The sequence below is a fragment of the Elephas maximus genome, chromosome 22 (genome assembly GCF_024166365.1).
Source record: "Elephas maximus indicus isolate mEleMax1 chromosome 22, mEleMax1 primary haplotype, whole genome shotgun sequence".
Classification (NCBI taxonomy): domain Eukaryota; kingdom Metazoa; phylum Chordata; class Mammalia; order Proboscidea; family Elephantidae; genus Elephas; species Elephas maximus.
The window spans coordinates 3317879-3337305 of record NC_064840.1 but is presented as its reverse complement, the minus strand read 5'-3'; the positions used below and the strand labels follow the sequence as shown (position 1 = coordinate 3337305).

The window sequence follows — 19427 nt, the reverse complement described above, 5'->3', positions numbered from 1 at the left end:
ACAATATTCTGTTGTGATCTACAGGGTTTTGTTGACTATTTTTGGAAGTAGATCTCCAGGCCTTTCTTCCTAGTCTGTCTTGTTCTGGAAGCTCTGCTAGTGCCTGGCAGAGCTTTCAGCATCACGGCGACATTGCAGGCCCCCACAGCTGGGCACACTGATGGATGAGGGGTGGGAAAAACTGGGTAACAGAGCCCATCACAAGCAAGTTGTGGGGATAAGGCCCACCTGAGCCCTGTTCTGGCACCCTCAGATAGGACCAAAGACCCCGAGGGCAGGCCCATGCCCGAATCCAACAATGACGCATCCAGCATCTAGCATGGTGCCTGGGACAGAGTCACTGTCATTGACGTGGACATGAAAAGTGGAGTCCCTGGGTGGTGCGAATCCTGAACGTGCTCCTCTGCTAACCAAGACGTTGGAGGTTTGAGCCAGCCCAGAAGTGCCTTGGAAAAAAGGCCTGGCGATCTGCTTGTGAAAAATCAGCCACTAAAAATCCTGTGGAGCACGGTTCTACTCTGACACGCGTGGGGTCGCCATGAGTCAGAGTCGACTCGAAGGCCACAGGCCGGTACTAGTACCTGCGTGGTAACCACCCTCCAGGTTTATCCCCCAATTGTTTTGTTAACATTGACTCTTGTGGCAATTTTCTGGTCCTGGACCCAGACTCTGACGACAGCCATTTCCTTGCAATAGACGGAAACACCCACTGTCCTCATCAAAGAAGATGCCTGACTAGCAGCAGGGGCCTTGAAACCTACGGCTTTCTCCCATCTGGATGGCTTACTCTCCCACCCAGCACAGAGACGGAACCACCCCTGCACCCGCCAACAGGAACCCTCCCATCTGCGTGAACCGTTCAGTAGGAAGAACAGTTTGTGGCTTCAGTGAAATCCGGCATCTTGAGCAAAATCCAGATCCTGCAAAACCTCATTTCAAGCAAAGTCCCATTTCACGAGGCGTTTATTCCGGGCAGTTGAGATTGAAGGTCCCCGTGATACGCCGACGACTGGGGGGTCCCCGTGATACGCTGAGAGCTGGGGGGTCCCCGCGATACGCTGACAGCTGGGGGGGGTCCCGCGATAGGCCGACAGCTGGGGGGTCCCCGTGTTACGCCGACGGCTGGGGGGTCCCCGTGATACGCCGACGGCTGGGGGGTCCCCGTGATACGCCGACGGCTGGGGGGTCCCCGTGATACGCCGACGGCTGGGGGGTCCCCGTGATACGCCGACGGCTGGGGGGTCTCCGTGATACGCCGACGGCTGGGGGCGTCCCGTGATACGCCGGCAGCTGGGGGGTCCCGTGATACGCCGGCAGCTGGGGGGTCCCGTGATACGCCGACGACTGGGGGGTCCCCGTGATATGCTGAGAGCTGGGGGGTCCCCGCGATACGCTGACAGCTGGGGGGGGTCCCGCGATAGGCCGACAGCTGGGGGGTCCCCGTGATACGCCAACGGCTGGGGGGTCCCGTGATACGCCGGCAGCTGGGGGGTCCCCATGATACGCTGAGAGCTGGGGCGTCCCCGTGATACGCCGACGGCTGGGGGGTCTCCGTGATACGCCGATGGCTGGGGGGTCCCCGTGATACGCCGACGGCTGGGGAGGTCCTGTGATACGCCGGCAGCTGGGGGGTCCCCATGATACGCTGATGGCTGGGGCGTCCCGTGATAGGCCGACAGCTGGGGGGTCCCCGTGATACGCCGACAGCTGGGGCGTCCCCGTGATACGCCGATGGCTGGGGGTCCCCGTGATACGCCAACGGCTGGGGGGTCCCCGTGATACGCCGACGGCTGGGGGGTCCCCGTGATACGCTGACGGCTGGGGGGGTCCCGTGACACGCTGAGAGCTGGGGCGTCCCCGTGATATGCTGACAGCTGGGGGGAATCCCGTGATACGCTGACAGCTGAGGGGTCCCCATGATACGCTGACAGGTGGGGCATCCTTGTGATACGCTGATGGCTGGGGCGTCCCCGTGATACGCAGACAGCTGAGGTGTCCTCGACTCCTCTGTGTTAGGATAAATGGAGGCTTCCACTTGGCTAGTGTGTATTTCCTCTTTGTCCCCTCAGCACAGCTGGACTCCTGGCTGGTAAGACCAGCAAGCGTGTTCAGCAAATCATTGTAATGTAAGACTTGAGAGAAGTTTCTAAAGGAAAGGTGGCTGCTGAGGCTCCTAGGATGTTCCCACCCTGGGCTGGTGCTGATTTGGTACTCTGAGTGTGGAAGGTGGAGATGGGATTTATCACCACTCCCAGCCCCTTGGTTCCATGCCAGTTCATGGTGTCTGCCTGGTCATCACGTTCATTCGGCTAGGTTATCCTTTTACGTGCTCACAGGGGTTTATGTTCTCCACTCTGATGTTAGCAGGGCAGGGGTGTGTCTATATATAGAGAGAGAGCCCTGGTGGTGCAATGGTTAAGCGCTTGGCTGCTAACTAAAAGGCTGGCAGCTCAAACTCACCTGGCAGCTCCACAGGAGAAAAGATCTGGAGATCTGCTCTCAGCAAGATTACAGCCTAGGAAACCCTGTGGGGCAGTTCTATTGTGTCACATGGGATCACTGTGAGTGAAAATCAACTCAATGGCATCCAACTACAACAACAACAACTTTTACATATATAATTTTTTAAAGATGTTACCTTCATAAGAGATAACCCCTGCACATAAGTTAAGGAGTCAAATAGTTCTCTAAATTTGGTAAAAACTGTATATTGTTGTGTTTGGCTACCACTGAGTTGGCCCCCGACTCATGGCAGCACCATGCTCAATGGGAACAGACCATTGTGATCCACAGGGTTTTCACTGGCTGGTTTTTGGAAATAGATCCCCAGGCCTCTCTTCCCAGTCTGTCTTAGTCTGGAAGCTCCACTGAAACCTGCCCCCCATGGGAAACTGTGGTGTTATCTGAAGTACCAGTGGCCTAGCTTCCAGCATCACAGCAACACTCAGGCCACCACGGGATAACAAACTGGTAGACGGGTGGCGTAATGTAACAACAGCTAATGTTTATCAACTGCTCATTATATGGCCGTATATGGCTGACACTCCTCTAATCTCTTTCTATGTGTTAATTCACTTAATCATCACGACATCTTTATAATGGGGGTTAGTATAATTCTCTTTTCACAGAGGAGGACATTGAGACACAGGTTATATAACTCACTCGAAGTCACACACCAGAAAGTGGTGGAACTAGGATGTAAACCTCGGGAGGGCTTCTCAGCCTCAGCACCACTGACACGTTGGACCAGAAGACTCTTTGTGGTGGGGACTGGCCCATGCATTGCAGGGTGTTTAGTGGCATCCTTGGCCTCCACCCGCTGGATGCCAGTAACAACCACCTCACCCTCGACATCAGGACGATCAAAAATTTCTCCAGACAGATCTAATTGACAAGAGCAACTGGAAAGGTTAGATAGGAACCTTAGGGGGCAGTGAGTTTATGTTAAAGGGGAAGGAGCACTCAAAAAAGGAGGGTGAGGATGGTTATACAACTCGAAGAATGTAATCAACTGATCTGTGCAAGTAGAAACTGTTGAATTCATGTACGTTCTGTGTATATTCTCGACAATGACAAAAGTACAATAGATTATGTAAAAAAATTATAAGCCATTGAAATAAACTTCAAATAAAAAAAACTATTTGGAATCAAATTGACAACAGCAACTCAAAAGTTTAGATAGGAAACTTAGGGTCAGTGAGTTTGTTAACGGGGGAGGAATAACTCAGAAAGGGAGGGTGAGAATGTTTGCACAAATCCAAGGTTGTAATCAGTGTCACAGAACTGTGTATGTAGAAACTGTTGAATTGGTGTATGTTCTGCTGAAAAAAATTCTTTAGATAATGCCACATGTCCCCTGGGGACACAGTCACCCTGGTTGAGAAGCACTCACCCAGGTGGGCTAGTCTGTGCTCTTGACCACTTTGTATACTACCTCCTGGTTTAATGAATGTCTGGGAGCCCCTTCCCCTCGCCCTGAGATGGACAGGAAGTTCCATGATGCCTGGGCCTGTGGCGGGTCTTTCTCCCACACTGTCTCGGCCCAACCCGGGCATTAATGCCATCTGGTCTGTGGTGTCATCTGTACCACCAGGCATGAAAACAGTGGAAAAGCAGAAAAGACAAGCCTGAGTGCAGCTTGGTGGCGTGGGAGCTTTTGGACAGGCCATGTCTTTAACCACGCGGCTCTCTCTTGCCCTTTCATCCCCACAGAGCCAAGGTGAAGAAGGGCGTGAACATCCTGAGTGCGCAGACCAGCGAGCCTCGCCTGTGGGACTCCACACAGGAGACGGGCAACGGCGGCAAGCATGCCACCACCACCGTGGTGTGTCAGCGCCTGGGGCCGGGGCCACGCAACAGGTAAGGGGGCCGCCGCTCAGCAGGCCACTCACGTGTCCCAGTGACGCAGCTGCTGTCTAGGAGGCTCCACCACGTAGGCACACGTTAGCCACTGCATCGTGGAGCCCTGAAACCCACACCTGAAATCTGGAAGCACTTACAGTGACCTTGGTACCCTCTGGCACTCTGCCGTGGGGCAGTGCAGGGCACCAGGCTGCAAAGCTGTGGTTTGGGCTTCGAGCAGGCAGCCTCGGTCAGGGTGGCCTAGTCCCCTCTGCCGGGCTCCTGTGTCCTCCCCACCTCAACTCATCCCCTTCGCTCTCTGCATTTCCAGGGCTGCTTCATTGCAGTGTCCAGCCTCAGCTCAGTCGGCTAGATCTAGTCTTCAATGAGATGTACCTAAAGACGGGGTGACATCAGTGACCATCACTAACATAAGCGTGTTATGTGCAATTCTATATAGACACCGGGATACTTACAGTAATTGTTTTCTAGTAATAGAAACAGTGCATACTCCATCTTAGAATGTTTGGTACACTCAGGTTGTTGTTGTTGTTGTTAGCTGCTGTCTCGTTAGCTACCAGCTCATGGCGACACCACACACCGTGGGTCACAAGGCTGCCCAGTCCTGCGCTATCCCCCTGATTGGAGCGTTGTCATCCATAAGGTTTACATTGGCTGGTCTTCAAAAGTAGATCCCCAGGCCTTTCTTCCTGGTCCATCTTAGTCTGGGAGCTTCATGGATACCTGCTCATCATCACAGCAACATGCAAGCCTCCTCTGACAGACAGGTGGTGTCCACATGCGAGGTAAATTGGCCAGCAATCAAACCCAGGTCTCCTGCCTGGAAGGCGAGAATTCTACCACCGAACCACCAATGTCTCATAAACCCAGGTAGATGGGGAAAAATTAAAATAATATATCAGCAGCCCTACTGCCCGGGGATAACCCACTGCTAACATATTGGGTCATTTATTTTCAGTGTTTTATACATACATAATATCTATATATAGTAAATGTGTAGTAGATTTATTTATTTTACAAATCTGATATCATAATATACATATAGATTTTTAGGATACTTTTATTTTCATTTACATTAAAAACTTCTTCTCACAACATTTAATATTCCCCCAGAAGAATTTAATGTCATCATGATATTCCATCCTATGGATTTAACGTAAGTAATCATTTTCACGTTTTCAGACATTTACTTGTTTCCAAACTTCGTTCTTAGGGTTGCTGTAGCAGTAAACCACCTTCCCTGTAAATCTCTGTCCTCACCTTTGTCCTTATCATGGCGTCTTGGGATCAAAACATGTGATCGTTTTTTAGGGCTCTTGATACCTCCCACCAGGGTGTTTTCCTGAAGAAATTACTATTAAGGGAAGAAAACAAAAAAATAAATACATAAGCAAGTTGCCATTGAGTAGATTCTGACTCATGACGCCCTGTGTGTATCAGAGCAGAACTGTGCCCCAGAGGGTTTCCAGTGGCTGATTTTTTCAGACGTAGATTACCAGGCCTTTCTTCTGAGGCACAGCTGGGTGGATTTGAACTGCCAGCCTTGTGGTTAGTAGCTACGTGTTTAGCCATTTGCTCTGCTCAGGAACTCCAATTACCGTACATGTTTTCTGAAGTGAATACTCTAAGGCTGCCGTGAAAAATCCGCACATTCTCCACCTTGTTTAGAAACGCTCTGTTGAATTATCTAAAACCCCCTCGCTGGCCCTTCCTTTAATCTGTAGCCAGCAAAATCATCTGGTCTCCTGAACAGCGCACAGCTTCCAACGGCAGTGTTCGCTACCCATGCCCCAAGAGCGATTTTTACTGTGTCTTGGGGTGAAGATGGGGTGAAGGGTGTCTGGATGTTTGAACTTGTGAAAAAATGTCAGGGAAGAAACGTGTGCAGGGGCCCCTCGTTCTAAGCAAGAGATCGGGAGCCAAATCAAATCTCCTGAATCGAATGCACATAAAGTCAAATTACCCCACAAGATTAGTCTTGATTATGCAAATAAAGCGTTAATTAAGAGACAATGAATTTGTATATGTAAGTAGTTCTTCAGCTCAGAATCAGAAGGAGTTTCCACGTGAGGGAGCTAAACCTTGCAAGTTCTGGAGAGTCCCGGCGGCAAGCTGCGTGTTCTGAGGCTTCTGGCAACTCCGATTTGGGCCCAGTTGTGTTTGCTGAGAGGGAGACCACTGTGTATGATGTCCTGGAATCATTCTGGGGGTTTGGGCAGAGGTGCTGGGGTTCCATCCTGGTGTGTCCTCACTTGTGAAGGTCAGCTGTTCGTTGCCATGAGGCTGGCCACAGGCAGGGGTGTGGAAGACCAGGCTGTAGCCTGCAGGCCCTCAGCTTCCCTCGTGTGATGCTTTGGGTTTTTGGAAGAATGTCAGTCAGGGCAGGTGTTAATTGTGTGCTGGAATCAGATGTGCCAGCTTGTGAGAGCTGACGGCCCACATCTCTTCCCAACTCTGCAGTCAGGACCTGAGTTAGGTGCCCGTGGAAAGGCAGGTTGAGGCCGTGTTATGGAGGGACGTGAGGGCCAGACCAATAGTTTAAATTCACATTTCCCTACTAATTACTGCCTACCCTAATCTTAAAAAGCCCTGGTGGCAAAGTGCTTAAGCGCTCAGCTGCTAATCGAAAAGTTGGTGGTTCGAATCCACCAGCTGCTCCATGGGAGAAAGACTTTGGCAATCCGCTCCCATAAAGTTTATAGCCTGGGAAACCCTCCGGGCAGTTCTGCCCTGTCTTGTAGGGTCACTATGGACATCATGCTTGGTAAAGTAGTGGGCCAGAGAAAAAGAGGAAGACCCTCAATGAGATGGATTGACACAGTGGCTGCAACAATGGGCTCAAGCATAGCAACAATTGTGAGGATGGCTCAGGACCAGGCAGTGTTTTGTTCTGTTGTATACAGTGTTGCTATAAGTCAGTACCAACTCGACAGCACCTAACAACAGCAAAATAAGTCAGAGTCGACTTGACAGCAAACAACAACTCTAACTTTCCAATCCGTTGACCTTTTTGTTTAAGTTGGTGACTAAGGAGCCCCGGTGGCACAGTGGTTAAGTACTCAGCTGCTAACTGAAAACTGGCAGTTCGAACCCTCCCTAGAGCTCTGAGGGATAAAGACCTTGTAATCTGCTTCCATAAAGATGACAGCCACGAAAACTCTATGGGGCAATTCTATTCTGTCCCATGGGGTCGCTGTGAGTCAGAGTGGACGGGACAGAAACTAACAACAATATAAGTCAGTGACTAAAAGGGGAACTTTGTGTCACTACCTGCATCAAAAATCCACAACCCTAGCTGATTTGAGCAGAAGAGGAAATTATGCAAAGGATATTGCTAAAAGGCTGTGGAACCAGCTTGGAAAATGGGTGGTAGTAGGGGAGACTCAGCAGCAGCCGGACCTCACCTAAAATCGTCCCCCTCCATGTCCACACACACCCAGACACACTTAGTATTTCTTAACATTCCCTTTAAATTGTCTTGTTTGTAAGAAAAAGTACCTTCATTTTTACTGATGATATCCTGGAAATTATATGCTTAAAATGCTGAATATATTAGTTTCTGATGTCCATGATAATTATTACAAAGCCCTAAGATTTATCTTAAATGGCTATCCGGACACCCTCTAATACCCCCAGGCACCACAGCATCCTTTTGAAAAAGCACCACTTTCAAGGACCAAGTGGTGACGGAAGGTATCTTTTTATGATGTTGGAAACCACTCTCTTGCGTGATGCGTTCTGCAAGTTTGGAACATTCTCCATCTTTGTGTTAGTTTCCCGTTGCTTCTGTTACCAACTGCCACAAACTTGGGGCCCTAAAGCAACACAGCTTTATTATCTCACAGTTCTGGGGGTCAGAAGTCCGGCACGGGTCTCACAGGGCTAAAATCATAGTATCGGCTGGGCTGGTTCTTTCTGGAGGCTCCAGGGAGGATCCATTTTGTTGCCTTTTCCAGCTCCCAGGGGCTGCCTGCATTCCTTGGCTCGTGGCCTCTTCATCCATCTTCAAAGCCAGCAGCGTAGCATCTTCAAATCTCTGTGTTTCTGACCTTCATCTTTTCATTATAAGGAGCTTTGTGATTACGTTGGGACAACCAGATAACCCAGAATCACCCTCCCAGCTGAAGTTCCTTAGCTTAATCACACCCGAAAAGCCCCTTCGGCCATATAAGGTCCCATAGTTACAGGTTCCAAGGACTCGGACTTGGGCATCTTTGGGGGCCGGCATTCTGCCTGCCACGTCCTTCGTGATGCATGATGAACCTGTCATGTTCACTCTGTCCTGAGTCACTGGAAGGCTAGGTTTTGATTCGGTGGAGCACCAAGCTCAGGTCATCAGGGTACCTCCCATTCTTCTCCCCCAGGGGCAGTGAATGCCGTTTCCACTCCTGGCCCCTTCCTATGTAGTTGAGGAGGTCTAATACTAAGATGGAGTCCCTGAGTGGTGCAAATGGTCAGTGCGCTCAGTTAACCGAAAGGTCGGAGGTTTGAAAAGACTTCTTTAAAGTGTTAAAAAGCAAAGATATCACTCTGAGGACTAAGGTGCACCTGACCCAAGCCATGGTGTTTTCATTCGCCTCATATGCACATGAAATCTGGACAGTGAATAAGGAAGACTGAAGAAGAATTGATGCATTTGCATTCTGGCGTTGGTGAAGAATACTGAATATACCACGGACTGCCAGAAGAATGAACAAATCAGTCCTGGAGGAAGTACAGCCAGAGTGCTCCTTAGAAGCGAAGATGGCGAGACTTTATCTCACATTCTTTGGACATGTTATCAGGAGGGATCAGTCCCTGGAGATGGACATCATGCTTGGTAAAGTACAGGGTCAGCAAAAAAGAGGAAGATGCTCAATGAGAGAGGAATGAGATGGGGTGACCCAGTGACTGCAACAGTGGGCTCAAACATGACAACGACTGTGACCATGGCGAAGGCCAAGGCAGCGTTTCATTCTGTTATACACACGGTCAGCATGAGTCAGAGCCAACTCGATGGCACCTAACAGCAACAATATTAAGACGGAGAGTCCCTGGGCGGTGCACTCAGTTAACTGAAAGGCTGGGGGTTCAAGTCCAGCCGAAATGTTGGAGCGTCTAGACTAAGATTAGGAAGAAAGTCCTAGAAAATCAGCCTCTGAAAACCCTACGGAGCACAGTTCTTCCCGGATACACCCGTTGCCATGAGGTAGGGTGGATAACAGCTGGTACGTATTAAGGTCTTCCTGATGAGTGGCACCGCCGCGGTGGCCGGGTGCCCTCTCTGGCCGCGTCAGTGCGTGCCGATGACAGCTCTGGCCCGCAAGTGTGCAGGGGGTATTTTTCCTTCAACAAGAGGGTTAGATCAGTCAGTTATCTGAGGGTCCCTTTGCCTCTGAGCCCTCGCTCCCTACTTTGTAATTCGTGGCTGCCCATGGGAGCCTCTTAGCAGAATTTTGTGAGTTATTACGAGCCATGATAGCAGGTGGAGGCCCAGGAGTGGTTTGTTCCTGGCCTCCAGCTCCAGGGAGGCGTCTGGAAAACTTTTGCAATTAGGTGAGTGGCTGAGTGAGCCATGAGAACCAGAGCTACGTCTCCAGGGCGCTGCAGCCTCCCTGTGGTCTGGCTCACAACACAGGGCACTGGGAGGTGGAAGCAGCTTCAAAGGCCTGGTGCTGGTTAGTCTGTGGAGGGGCTGCCACACAAGCTGGGGCAGCAGGGAGTCTGCAAAACACTCAGCTTTTGCCACACACGTGCAGAGAGGTGTACGGCCTGGAGGCTATACACCCTGCCATCTCCATCAGTCCCATCCTTCAAAGCCACTCCAAGTACACACTCCACATCGGACTCCAGATGTTCTTGTTGGTCACTATGGAGTTGCTCCAACAGAACGAAACGAGGCCCAGTCCTGTGCCGTCTTCGGAATGGTTGATATGCTCGAGTCCATGTTGTGGACACTATGCGTTCTGAGTGCCTTCCAACCTAGGGGGCTCAGCTTCCAGCACTATGTTCTGTTGTGATCCAGAGGGTTTTCATAGGCAGATTTTTGGCAGTAGATTGCCAGGTCTTTCTTCCTAGTCTGTCTTATCTGGAAGCTCTACTGAAACCTGTCCACCATGGGTGACTCTACTGAGAGTTGAAATGCTGATGGCACAGCTTCCAGCAACATAGCAACATGCAAGCCACCACAGTATCAATCACTGACAGACGGTGTTAGATGCTCCACACACACAGGCACACAAGCACACACACACAGGCGTGCACACCTGGGAGAGAGAGCTAGTTAGGAAAGCTGTCAAACAAGAAACCTGTTGAGATGGAAAATTTTCTCCCCACAGCCCTGGGCCTTTGGAAATCTACTGGGCTTATGGTCCTGAAACCTTCTGTGTAAATGCTTGCCGAGAAGACAGCTGCAGCAGGTCCATACATACACAGTCGTGTCATATTTAGTCTCTGGTCCCTGGATTACTATTATGGTGTCTGAGCCTCTCGGCAGTCAGCAAAGTCAGCTAACAGCCTGCTCCTTTGCGCTTTCGGTACACACAGCCATTGGCATCCAGCTCAGACCCTTTCTCCATCAGAGCCCCAGGACTCACGTCAACCAGGTGTCCTGGAGGTCAGCAGGGAAGGGCACAGAAGGTGGTGTGAGAAGATAGCACCTTTGTGCTCCTTGCAGCCGTGCTCCTTGCAGCTGTGCTCCTTGGGGGCATCTTCCCCTCCCCCCTTACCTCCTCCTTCATCCTGGCCTGGGTGTAAAGCTTGGCATTTGGGCCAGTTTGAGCAGCTGGGGACCCACTAAGCAAGAATTTCATAAAGCCTGGGAGGTGGCCCCGGGTGGAGGAAGAGCAGAGCTGACCTGGCTGCCTCTGAGTCCAGTGTGGCACCTTTGTTTAGCAAACGAGTTTGCCCTCAGGTCACCCTGAGCCTGACTCCCCAACAGATTCATTCCTTTAGGGGCAATGCCAAAAATTAGGTGTTTCTTTAAGGCATGGGTGTTCTTTGAAGCTAACAGGGGACTCCGTGTGGGCAGTGCAGGATGTAACTGAGCTAAGGTCCCCAATAAGGGTCATGAACACCACCTTCGAGGAGCCCTGGTGGCCCAGTGGTTAAGCACTCAGCTGCTAACGGAAAGATTGGTGGTTCGAACCCACCCGAAGCTCCATGGGAGAAAGACTTGGTAACCCTCTCCCGTAAAGATTACAGCCTAGAAAACCCTGTGGGACAGTTCTACTCTGTCACATTGAGTCACTATGAGTCAAAAATAGACTCAAGGACAGCACCTAACGACAACACACCACCTTCATGACCCCTGAACTGCCACCTGGGCTGTGTTACCCACAGAGCCTATGCAGAAGTCAACTCACCTGTGCATTTCTAAGTTTTCTCGTAGGCTTTGGAAACCCTGGTGACATAGTGGTTAAGAGGTAAGCTGCTAAGCAAAAGGTTGGCAGTTCGAATCTACCAGGTGCTCCTTGGGAGCTCTCTGGGCCAATTCTACTGTGTCCATAGGTTTGCTATGAGTCAGAATCGACTCTATGGCAACAGATTTGGCTTTGGAAACCCTGGTGGCATAGTGTTTAAGAGATACAGCTGCTAACCAAAGGTCGGCAGTTTGAATCCACCAGGTGCTCTTTGGAAATGCTATGAGGTAGTTCAACTCTGACCTATAGGGTCGCTATGAGTCGGAATCGACTAGACGGCAATGGGTTTTGTTTTGTTTTTTTCTTAGGCTTTATTATTAAAATGTTACCATTACGGTCTTTCTGGGAGACAAACATAGTATCTTAAAAATAGAACTTTAAGTAACAGTCACATTCTGTGTATTTCATAGTGCTTGACATTTTACAACAGTGCTTTATGTACGCTCAGTAAACCCTTTCAATGGTCTGAGTACTAAGGAGTCACGCCATGGAGCTGATAAAGAAATGAGGACTCAGAGGGAGAAGGCACCCAACTGAGCTCTTGTGCCAATGATTTTAAAAGGTTTTCTTTTAAAATAATTTTAATGTCTATAAATTAATGGAAAAAAACTCATATGTGGAAAAACTGTAGAGACCAGGGCTTCGAACTGATTCATTCTGGTTCGACCCCCTGCTGAGAAATTGCTTTTTCCACCCCAGATATACTGAATCAGAATCTACATTTCAACAAGATTCTCAGATTATTCCTATGTATACATAAGAATCACCTGGGGATCTATAAACAAGATTCCCAGGTAATTCTTATGGTTCTTGTTAAAATGTAGACCCTGATTCAGTATATCTGCAGTGGGTGGGTGTACATAAGAATCACCTGGGGATCTTTTTAAATGTAGGCTTTGATCCAACATATCTGGGGTAGATGAGTATACATAAGAATTGCCTGAGGATCTTGTTAAACTGTAGATTCTGATTCAGTATATCTGGGGTGGAAATTAAAATTCTTAGCAGGAGTTGAACTGAAATGAGCCAGTTCAGAGCCCTGCTTTCCACTGCAGGGGAGAAAAGTCAATCAGGCGGGTAATAAAATGAGAAGGCCTTTAAAAAAAAAATCTGAAAATAGTGACTAAAATACCCATCAGTATTAATTTAAGCAGTCTCAATTGTATACCTTGTTGTTGTTGTTCTTAGGTGCTGTCGAGTTGGTTCTGACTCATAGCAACCCTATCCACAACAAAACACTGCCTGGTCCTGAGCCAACCTTACAATCATCGTTATGCTTGAGCTCATTGTTGCAGCCACTGTGTCAATCCACCTTGTTGAGGGTCTTCCTCTTTTCCGCTGACCCTGTACTCTGCCAAGCATGATGTCCTTCTCCAGGGACTGGTCCCTCCTGACAACATGTCCAAAGTATGTAAGACGCAGTCTCACCATCCTTGACTCTAAGGAGCATTCTTCTTCCAAGACAGATTTGTTCGTCTTTTTGGCAGTCCATGGTATATTTAATATTCTTTGACAACACCACAATTCAAAGACGTCAATTCTTCTTTGGTCTTCCTTATTCATTGTCCAGCTTTCACATGCATATGATGTGATTGAAAATACCACAGCTTGGGTCAGGCGCACCTTAGTCTTCAAGGTGACATCTTTGCTCTTCAACACTTTAAAGAGGTCCTTTGCAGCAGATTTACCCAATGCAATGCGTCTTTTGATTTCTCGACTGCTGCTTCCATGGCTGTTGATTGTGGATCCAAGTAAAATGAAATCCTTGACGACTTCAATCTTTTCTCTGTTTATCATGATGTTGCTCATTGGTCCAGTTGTGAGGATTTTTCTTTTCTTTCTGTTGAGGTGCAAGCCATACTGAAGGCTGTGGTCTTTGATCTTCATTAGTAAGTGCTTCAAGTCAGCTTCATTTTGAGCAAGCAAGGTTGTGTCATCTGCGTAACTTAGGTTGTTAATGAGTCTTCCCCCAATCCTGATGCCCCGTTCTTCTTCATATAGTCCAGCTTCTTGTATTATTTGTTCAGCATACAGAGTGAATAGGTATGGTGAAAGAATACAACCCTGACGCACGCCTTTCCTGGCTTTAAACCAATCAGTAAACCCTTGTTCTGTCCAAACAACTGCCTCTTGATCTATGTAAAGGTTCCTCATGAGCACAATTAAGTGTTCTGGAGTTCCCATTCTTTGCAATGTTATCCATAATCTGTTATGATCCACACAGTCGAATGCCTTTGAGTAGTCAAAAAAACACAGGTAAACATCCTTCTGGTATTCTCTGCCTTCAGCCAGGATCCATCTGACAGACATGTGGGAGTTGTAAATCTTACATACATAAATACACCTGTTCCTCACTTATCAGCTCTCTCCTTATCTGACATTTTACATTTACGATAATAGTAAAAAATCTACTACCCAACAGTTTTTTGCATTAATGATGCATGTCTGGCAGTAACGAATGCCAAGGTGCAAAGGAGAGTGACGCTGGCTGTGATGGTTAAGTTTATGTGTCACCTTGGCTGGGCTGTGATTCTCAGTGGTTTGGCAGTTATGTCATGATATAATTTGGCAGTTATGTGATGATGTAGTCATCCTCCATTTTGTGATTTGATGTGGTCATCCTCAATTTTTGCATAATACGGATTTTCACATACCAGCCTGGTCTTTGGAACCTAACCATGGTGATAAGTGAAGAGCGGTTGTATACTCAACTATTTGTTTTTGGAGAATTCTGGAATGTGAACATGCTCATAGCTCCTTAATGTAAACAGTTTCAGCAGAGCGTAGTGGAATCTAAGATAATCTGTTTTTCCGTAAAGGAAATTGCCCAGACTGAGTGCTTTCTATAAGAAATATTTTAAGTTAGCACAGATAATATCCTAGACAAGTTCTACCACAAATAAAATCTCCCAATCAATGGCATAAGCTGACATTCTGGGTCCCCAAAGGAAGAAGTTAAGTGTCTCCCACTCCACCCACCCCAAACTCATAGCCAGCTCACATAAACAGTGTCAGGATAATTTATTGATATACAAATTGTGTGTTTTTGCCCTAAAACTTCCCCTCCCTTCCCATTTGCAGCAGGGGGCCAGGCCATTGGCTTCCTGAACGCTGTGTGGGGTTGGGGCAGCAGTTAAAGCACAAAGTTGGTGTTTCCTCTCATTTGTAAAAAGTTAAATTCTTCCAAGAGAATTTTCTAGAAGCATTTTGGTTGGAAGAGGTGGAGACGTGGCTTTGAAGGGGTCTGAGAGAAAATATTTTCTTGGAGACTGAAGGACCAGCTCTGGCAGCTCAAGTCTTGATCTGATGTCTGGAATGGCCAAAGGGTTTCTGCACCGTCTGGTGCTGTTTAAGAGTACAGTCACACACCACATAACACCCGTTTGGCCAACATCCAGCCGCATATACATCCGTGTTCCCATAAGCTTATAACAGAGTTTAGAAATCCCGACTGGAGAATGGGACATAGCGGATGGAGTTAGGCGGAGCAAACCAACAGCTTCCTGAACGGAACACCTGTATCTCATGTCTCTTGTGTTCAAAGCTATGGCTGTGCCAGGAAGCTGCTGGAGGTGGCTGGTACATTTGCTACGTCCAGTTATGTCCGCTACATCCCGTTCTCCTGTCAGGATTCATAACTTTATTATAACCTTATGGGACCATGGACATATGTGCAGTCGGACGTTGTGTGAATGGACGTTATGCAACTCATGACTCCATGGTGTATGCACAGTGTCCAAATCGCATAACTTCCTGTTTCACAGAACCTACTGTGGATGTTAAACGATGTGTGACTGTACAGGGTTGGATGGTTTGTCATCCCACCGAGGCCGCCTGAAATGGAGGAAATTAATTCCCCTGAAGGAAATTAGGATGCCCCCACGGGGAAGGAGTAGATGCTGGGGAGTAGCGTCTAGGGGACATGGCTCTGTGAGAACCTTCACAAACTGTACAGACCATCGCCAGTTTTTCCCACACCATACACAGGAAATGTCAGCACAATCAGTTTTGAGATGATGACACCGTCTGTGATTGGTTTCATCTTCCAGAACTGTTCCCAGTGGGTACCCCGTCCCACGTGCTGTTCTCAGACCTGCTGTTGTTGTTAGTTGCTGTTGACTTAGCTCCGACTTATGGCTTCCCCAGGCACAACAGGGAGACACCACCTGGTCCTGTGCCGTCTTCATCGTCGTTGGAATACTCAAGTCCGTTGTTGCGGCCACTGTGTATTTTGAGTGCTTTCCAACCTAGGGGGCTCATCTTCCAGCACTATATCAAGCAATAGGGTTTTCACTGGTTGATTTTTGGATGTAGGTCACCAGGCCTTTCTTCCCAGCCTGTCTTAGTCTGGAAGCTCTGCTGAAACCTGTCTACCATGGGTGACCCTGATGGCGTGTCAGATACTGCTGGCATAGCTGCCAGCATCACAGCAACACGCAAGTCACCACAGCACAACGAACTGACAGACGGGGGTAGAGAACCTTGCTTTTCCCCCATTAAAAGGGGAATCCAGCTCCCCTTGTAACTGCGTAGGAGTTTGTGATGGGTTCACTGATGATGTATGGCGGAAGTGACATTATGTGACTTCTAACACCAAGTCATAAAAGAGCTCTGAAACAATGTGTAAGTAGCCTGGCTGCCACGAGGCCACCATGCTGTGAGGAAGCCCAGCTACCCTGTGTGGAAAGGCCAAAGGAGAACCTCCGGGCCCCATGACGAGAGAATGACGTGCAGCCAAGCTTCAGCTGCTCCAGCCCCCTTTTTCATTTCTAGCCACCATCTGACTGCAACTGCCAGAACCACCCAGCCAAGCCCTCCTGGAATCTAAATTCACAGAAACCATGTGTTGGTTTTATGCCTCTAAGATTTAGAGTCATTTGTTACAAGCAACATATAGTTGGAATATTGGGGGCTCAGAAGGGTTAAACCACCTGCCAAGCTTGCACGGCTACTAAGGGGGAGCATTCGTATTTTAACCCTATTATCAAGTGGACAGCAACTGACAACAACAAATTCAAATTCTAAAGCCTCCTTCTGCTTCCACAACAAGGAAGAGATTCTCGCGTTAAGAGAAACGGAGGAGCTTGTTTTCCTAAACTAAAGGGACCCCTCAATCCCAACATCACCTCCAGAAGCTCTTTCCTCTGCTTTGTGCATCCCAGCCCCATTTAAGGTGTCTTATGGTCAGAACAAAGAGTTTCTGTTTTCTTTACTCCCAATCTTGGATTACCCAATAGGCAAGGTAAGCACAGGCTTATTTGTGCTTACTTACTAATCCATAGTGAAAAATTTCACTTTTTTTTTTTTGAAACCACATCAAAGATTCTGCTTCTAGGTATGCTGAGCATCAGTCTCTCCCAACCCCACAGCACCTTCCTACAGAATCAGAGCCTCTTTTCAAATTTACAGTCCCTGACAAGGACGGAGAGCCCAGTGGGCAAGGTAAGCATGGGCTTACTTGTGCTTACTTACTAATCTATAAACAGTTTCACATGTTTTTCACCACATCCCTCAAGCCGTTGCCAGACCAGCAACATTAGGGGAAGGCTATGGGGCCTAGCTGGAGCCTCTGACACAGAGCAGGTGCCTTTCAGAACACCTGGCCTTGCCTTAAAGGCCCTGTGTGATCCAGTGGTGTAGGTGAAGCTATGCCGCCACGGTTACTCCATTACTGGTCTCAGAGAGCAAACCAGGTAACAGAGCAGGGTTGTGGGGACATCCATCCAGTACCTCGAGGCGTAGTGTGTCACAGAGGACACTCCAGAATCCTCCCAGCCACCCCTGAGCTGTCATGAGATATAGATTGTATCCACTTGGCCCAAATCCTTTACATTTCAGGGTCTCCCATTCAGGTTATTGGTCTTTCTTGTGCCTAGAAAACGGAAAACTGTGGCAAAAAAATGAGCTGCTTTCTTTTTTATTTTTTTTTAATTTAACTTTTATTTTTTCTGCCTCAAAAGTGAGAGCACTGCTCACTTTGTGCCTTCGTTAGCTAGTCCTGCTGTAACAGAGATACCACACATGAGCGGCTTTAAAGAACTGAAATTTGTTTTCTACAATTCTGGAGGCTCAAAGTCCCAATCAGGGTCTCGGCCATGTGGATTCCTTCCTTGTCAGTAGCCCCACGCATTCCTTGGTTCCTTGGTTATCCTCACATGGTGTCTCTCTTCCCCAGCGTGTGACCTTCTCTGTCTAAATCTGCAGTTTTTACAATTCAGATGTGATTAGATTTAGAACCCATCCTACACTGGCATGTCCTCGTTAACATAACAAAGAAAACCTTATTTTTAAATAGGATTATGTCCAAAGATACACAGGCTAGGACTCCAGTACATATTTGGGCGGCGGAGCGGGGGGGGGGGGGGGTGCGGGACGCAATTCCATCCGTAACACCTGGTGTCTGCATTCCCAGGGATCCCATGATGCAATATGGCACCACAATTTGGAACATGGCCTTTGGAGCCAGGGCCCTTGGATTCAGTCTCAGCTCTTCTCCTTGGAAGCTGGGTTGTTTTGTGTAAATTACTGAGTCTCCTGGGTCTTACTGAAAATGGGGGCGACAACTCATAATAGAAACGATGTGAGGATTAAATGAGCTTGTACATGTCAAGTGTCCACATACAAACTTGGTTCTTGTATTCTTCCAGGAAGCAAGACCTCCTTAAGTTCTTCCAGACTTTTTTTGCACAGTGGCCCTGAATTCTTTGCATTTTAATGCTGACAAAGGCACAGACTCCTCCCGGTAGGTGGCAGTCACGCAGCCACCTGTCCTGCTGCCAGGGTTTCAAACTGGCTCTTTTTCCCATTCAAACTCAGGCTAAGAGCTTGCATTTCTACCCCAGATATACTGAATCAGAATCTACATTTTAACAAGATCCCCAGCCCTGCCTACCGCTTTAGACTCTATCCCTAAAATTGCACTTAAGCGTGTTCCTGCTGGGGCCTGCGTCCTTGTCCCTGGGGACCCTCTGGGCTCACACTCTTGTTGGCATTGTCGGTAGCTTGCTGGCTCTGCCCTTTGATCCCAGTGTCAGGGCAGATGGAACTTACAGGGGAAGACCGTGTCCAGTCAGAGCAGCATCAGTGTCCTGTGGGCACCTGTGGATTGAATACCCGCTGCTTCAACTATTTATAAGCCAATCTCAAAGGTCCAAGGCTTGTCTAAGGCACATTTTCCCCCTCTACTTTTATTTTTTTATTTTAACTTATTTTGAGAGTAAGAGGTAATACATTCGCACAGTCCAAAACTCAAAAATCCCAAACACAAATTTACATGCAAAACACTACTCCACTCCTCCAGCCACCCAGTTCCCCTCCTCAGAGGTAGAGTTTACAGTTTGTCATATGTATTTCCAGAGATTTACACATAAAAAAAAAAACCAAACCCGTTGCCATCAAGTCGATTCCGACTCACAGTGACCCTATAGGACAAAGTAGAACTGCCCCATAGGGTTTCCAAGGAACAGCTGGGTGGACTTGAACTGCCAACCTTTGGGTTAGCAGCTATAGCTCTTAACCACTGCACCACCAGGGCTCCATGTTTATACACACACACACATATTTCCTCCCCCTCTTCACCTTTAAACATCATTTTTTTTCACCTAACAATTTATCTTGGCAACTTTTCTGTATCAGTACATAAAGTTCCTTATTCTTTTTTTTAAA

General features: G+C 48.2%; 1 protein-coding gene across 2 annotated transcripts in view; it reads left to right on the top strand.

Annotated features, from left to right (window-relative positions):
- The window catches only part of TMEM132C (transmembrane protein 132C), a 354656-nt gene that overhangs the window by 232969 nt on the left and 102260 nt on the right, over positions 1–19427 (top strand). For both annotated transcript variants that reach the window (XM_049866225.1, XM_049866224.1), the window contains exon 3: positions 4213–4359. In XM_049866225.1, coding sequence (XP_049722182.1) covers positions 4213–4359 — 147 coding nt within the window. The remainder of the gene's footprint in view (positions 1–4212; positions 4360–19427) is intronic.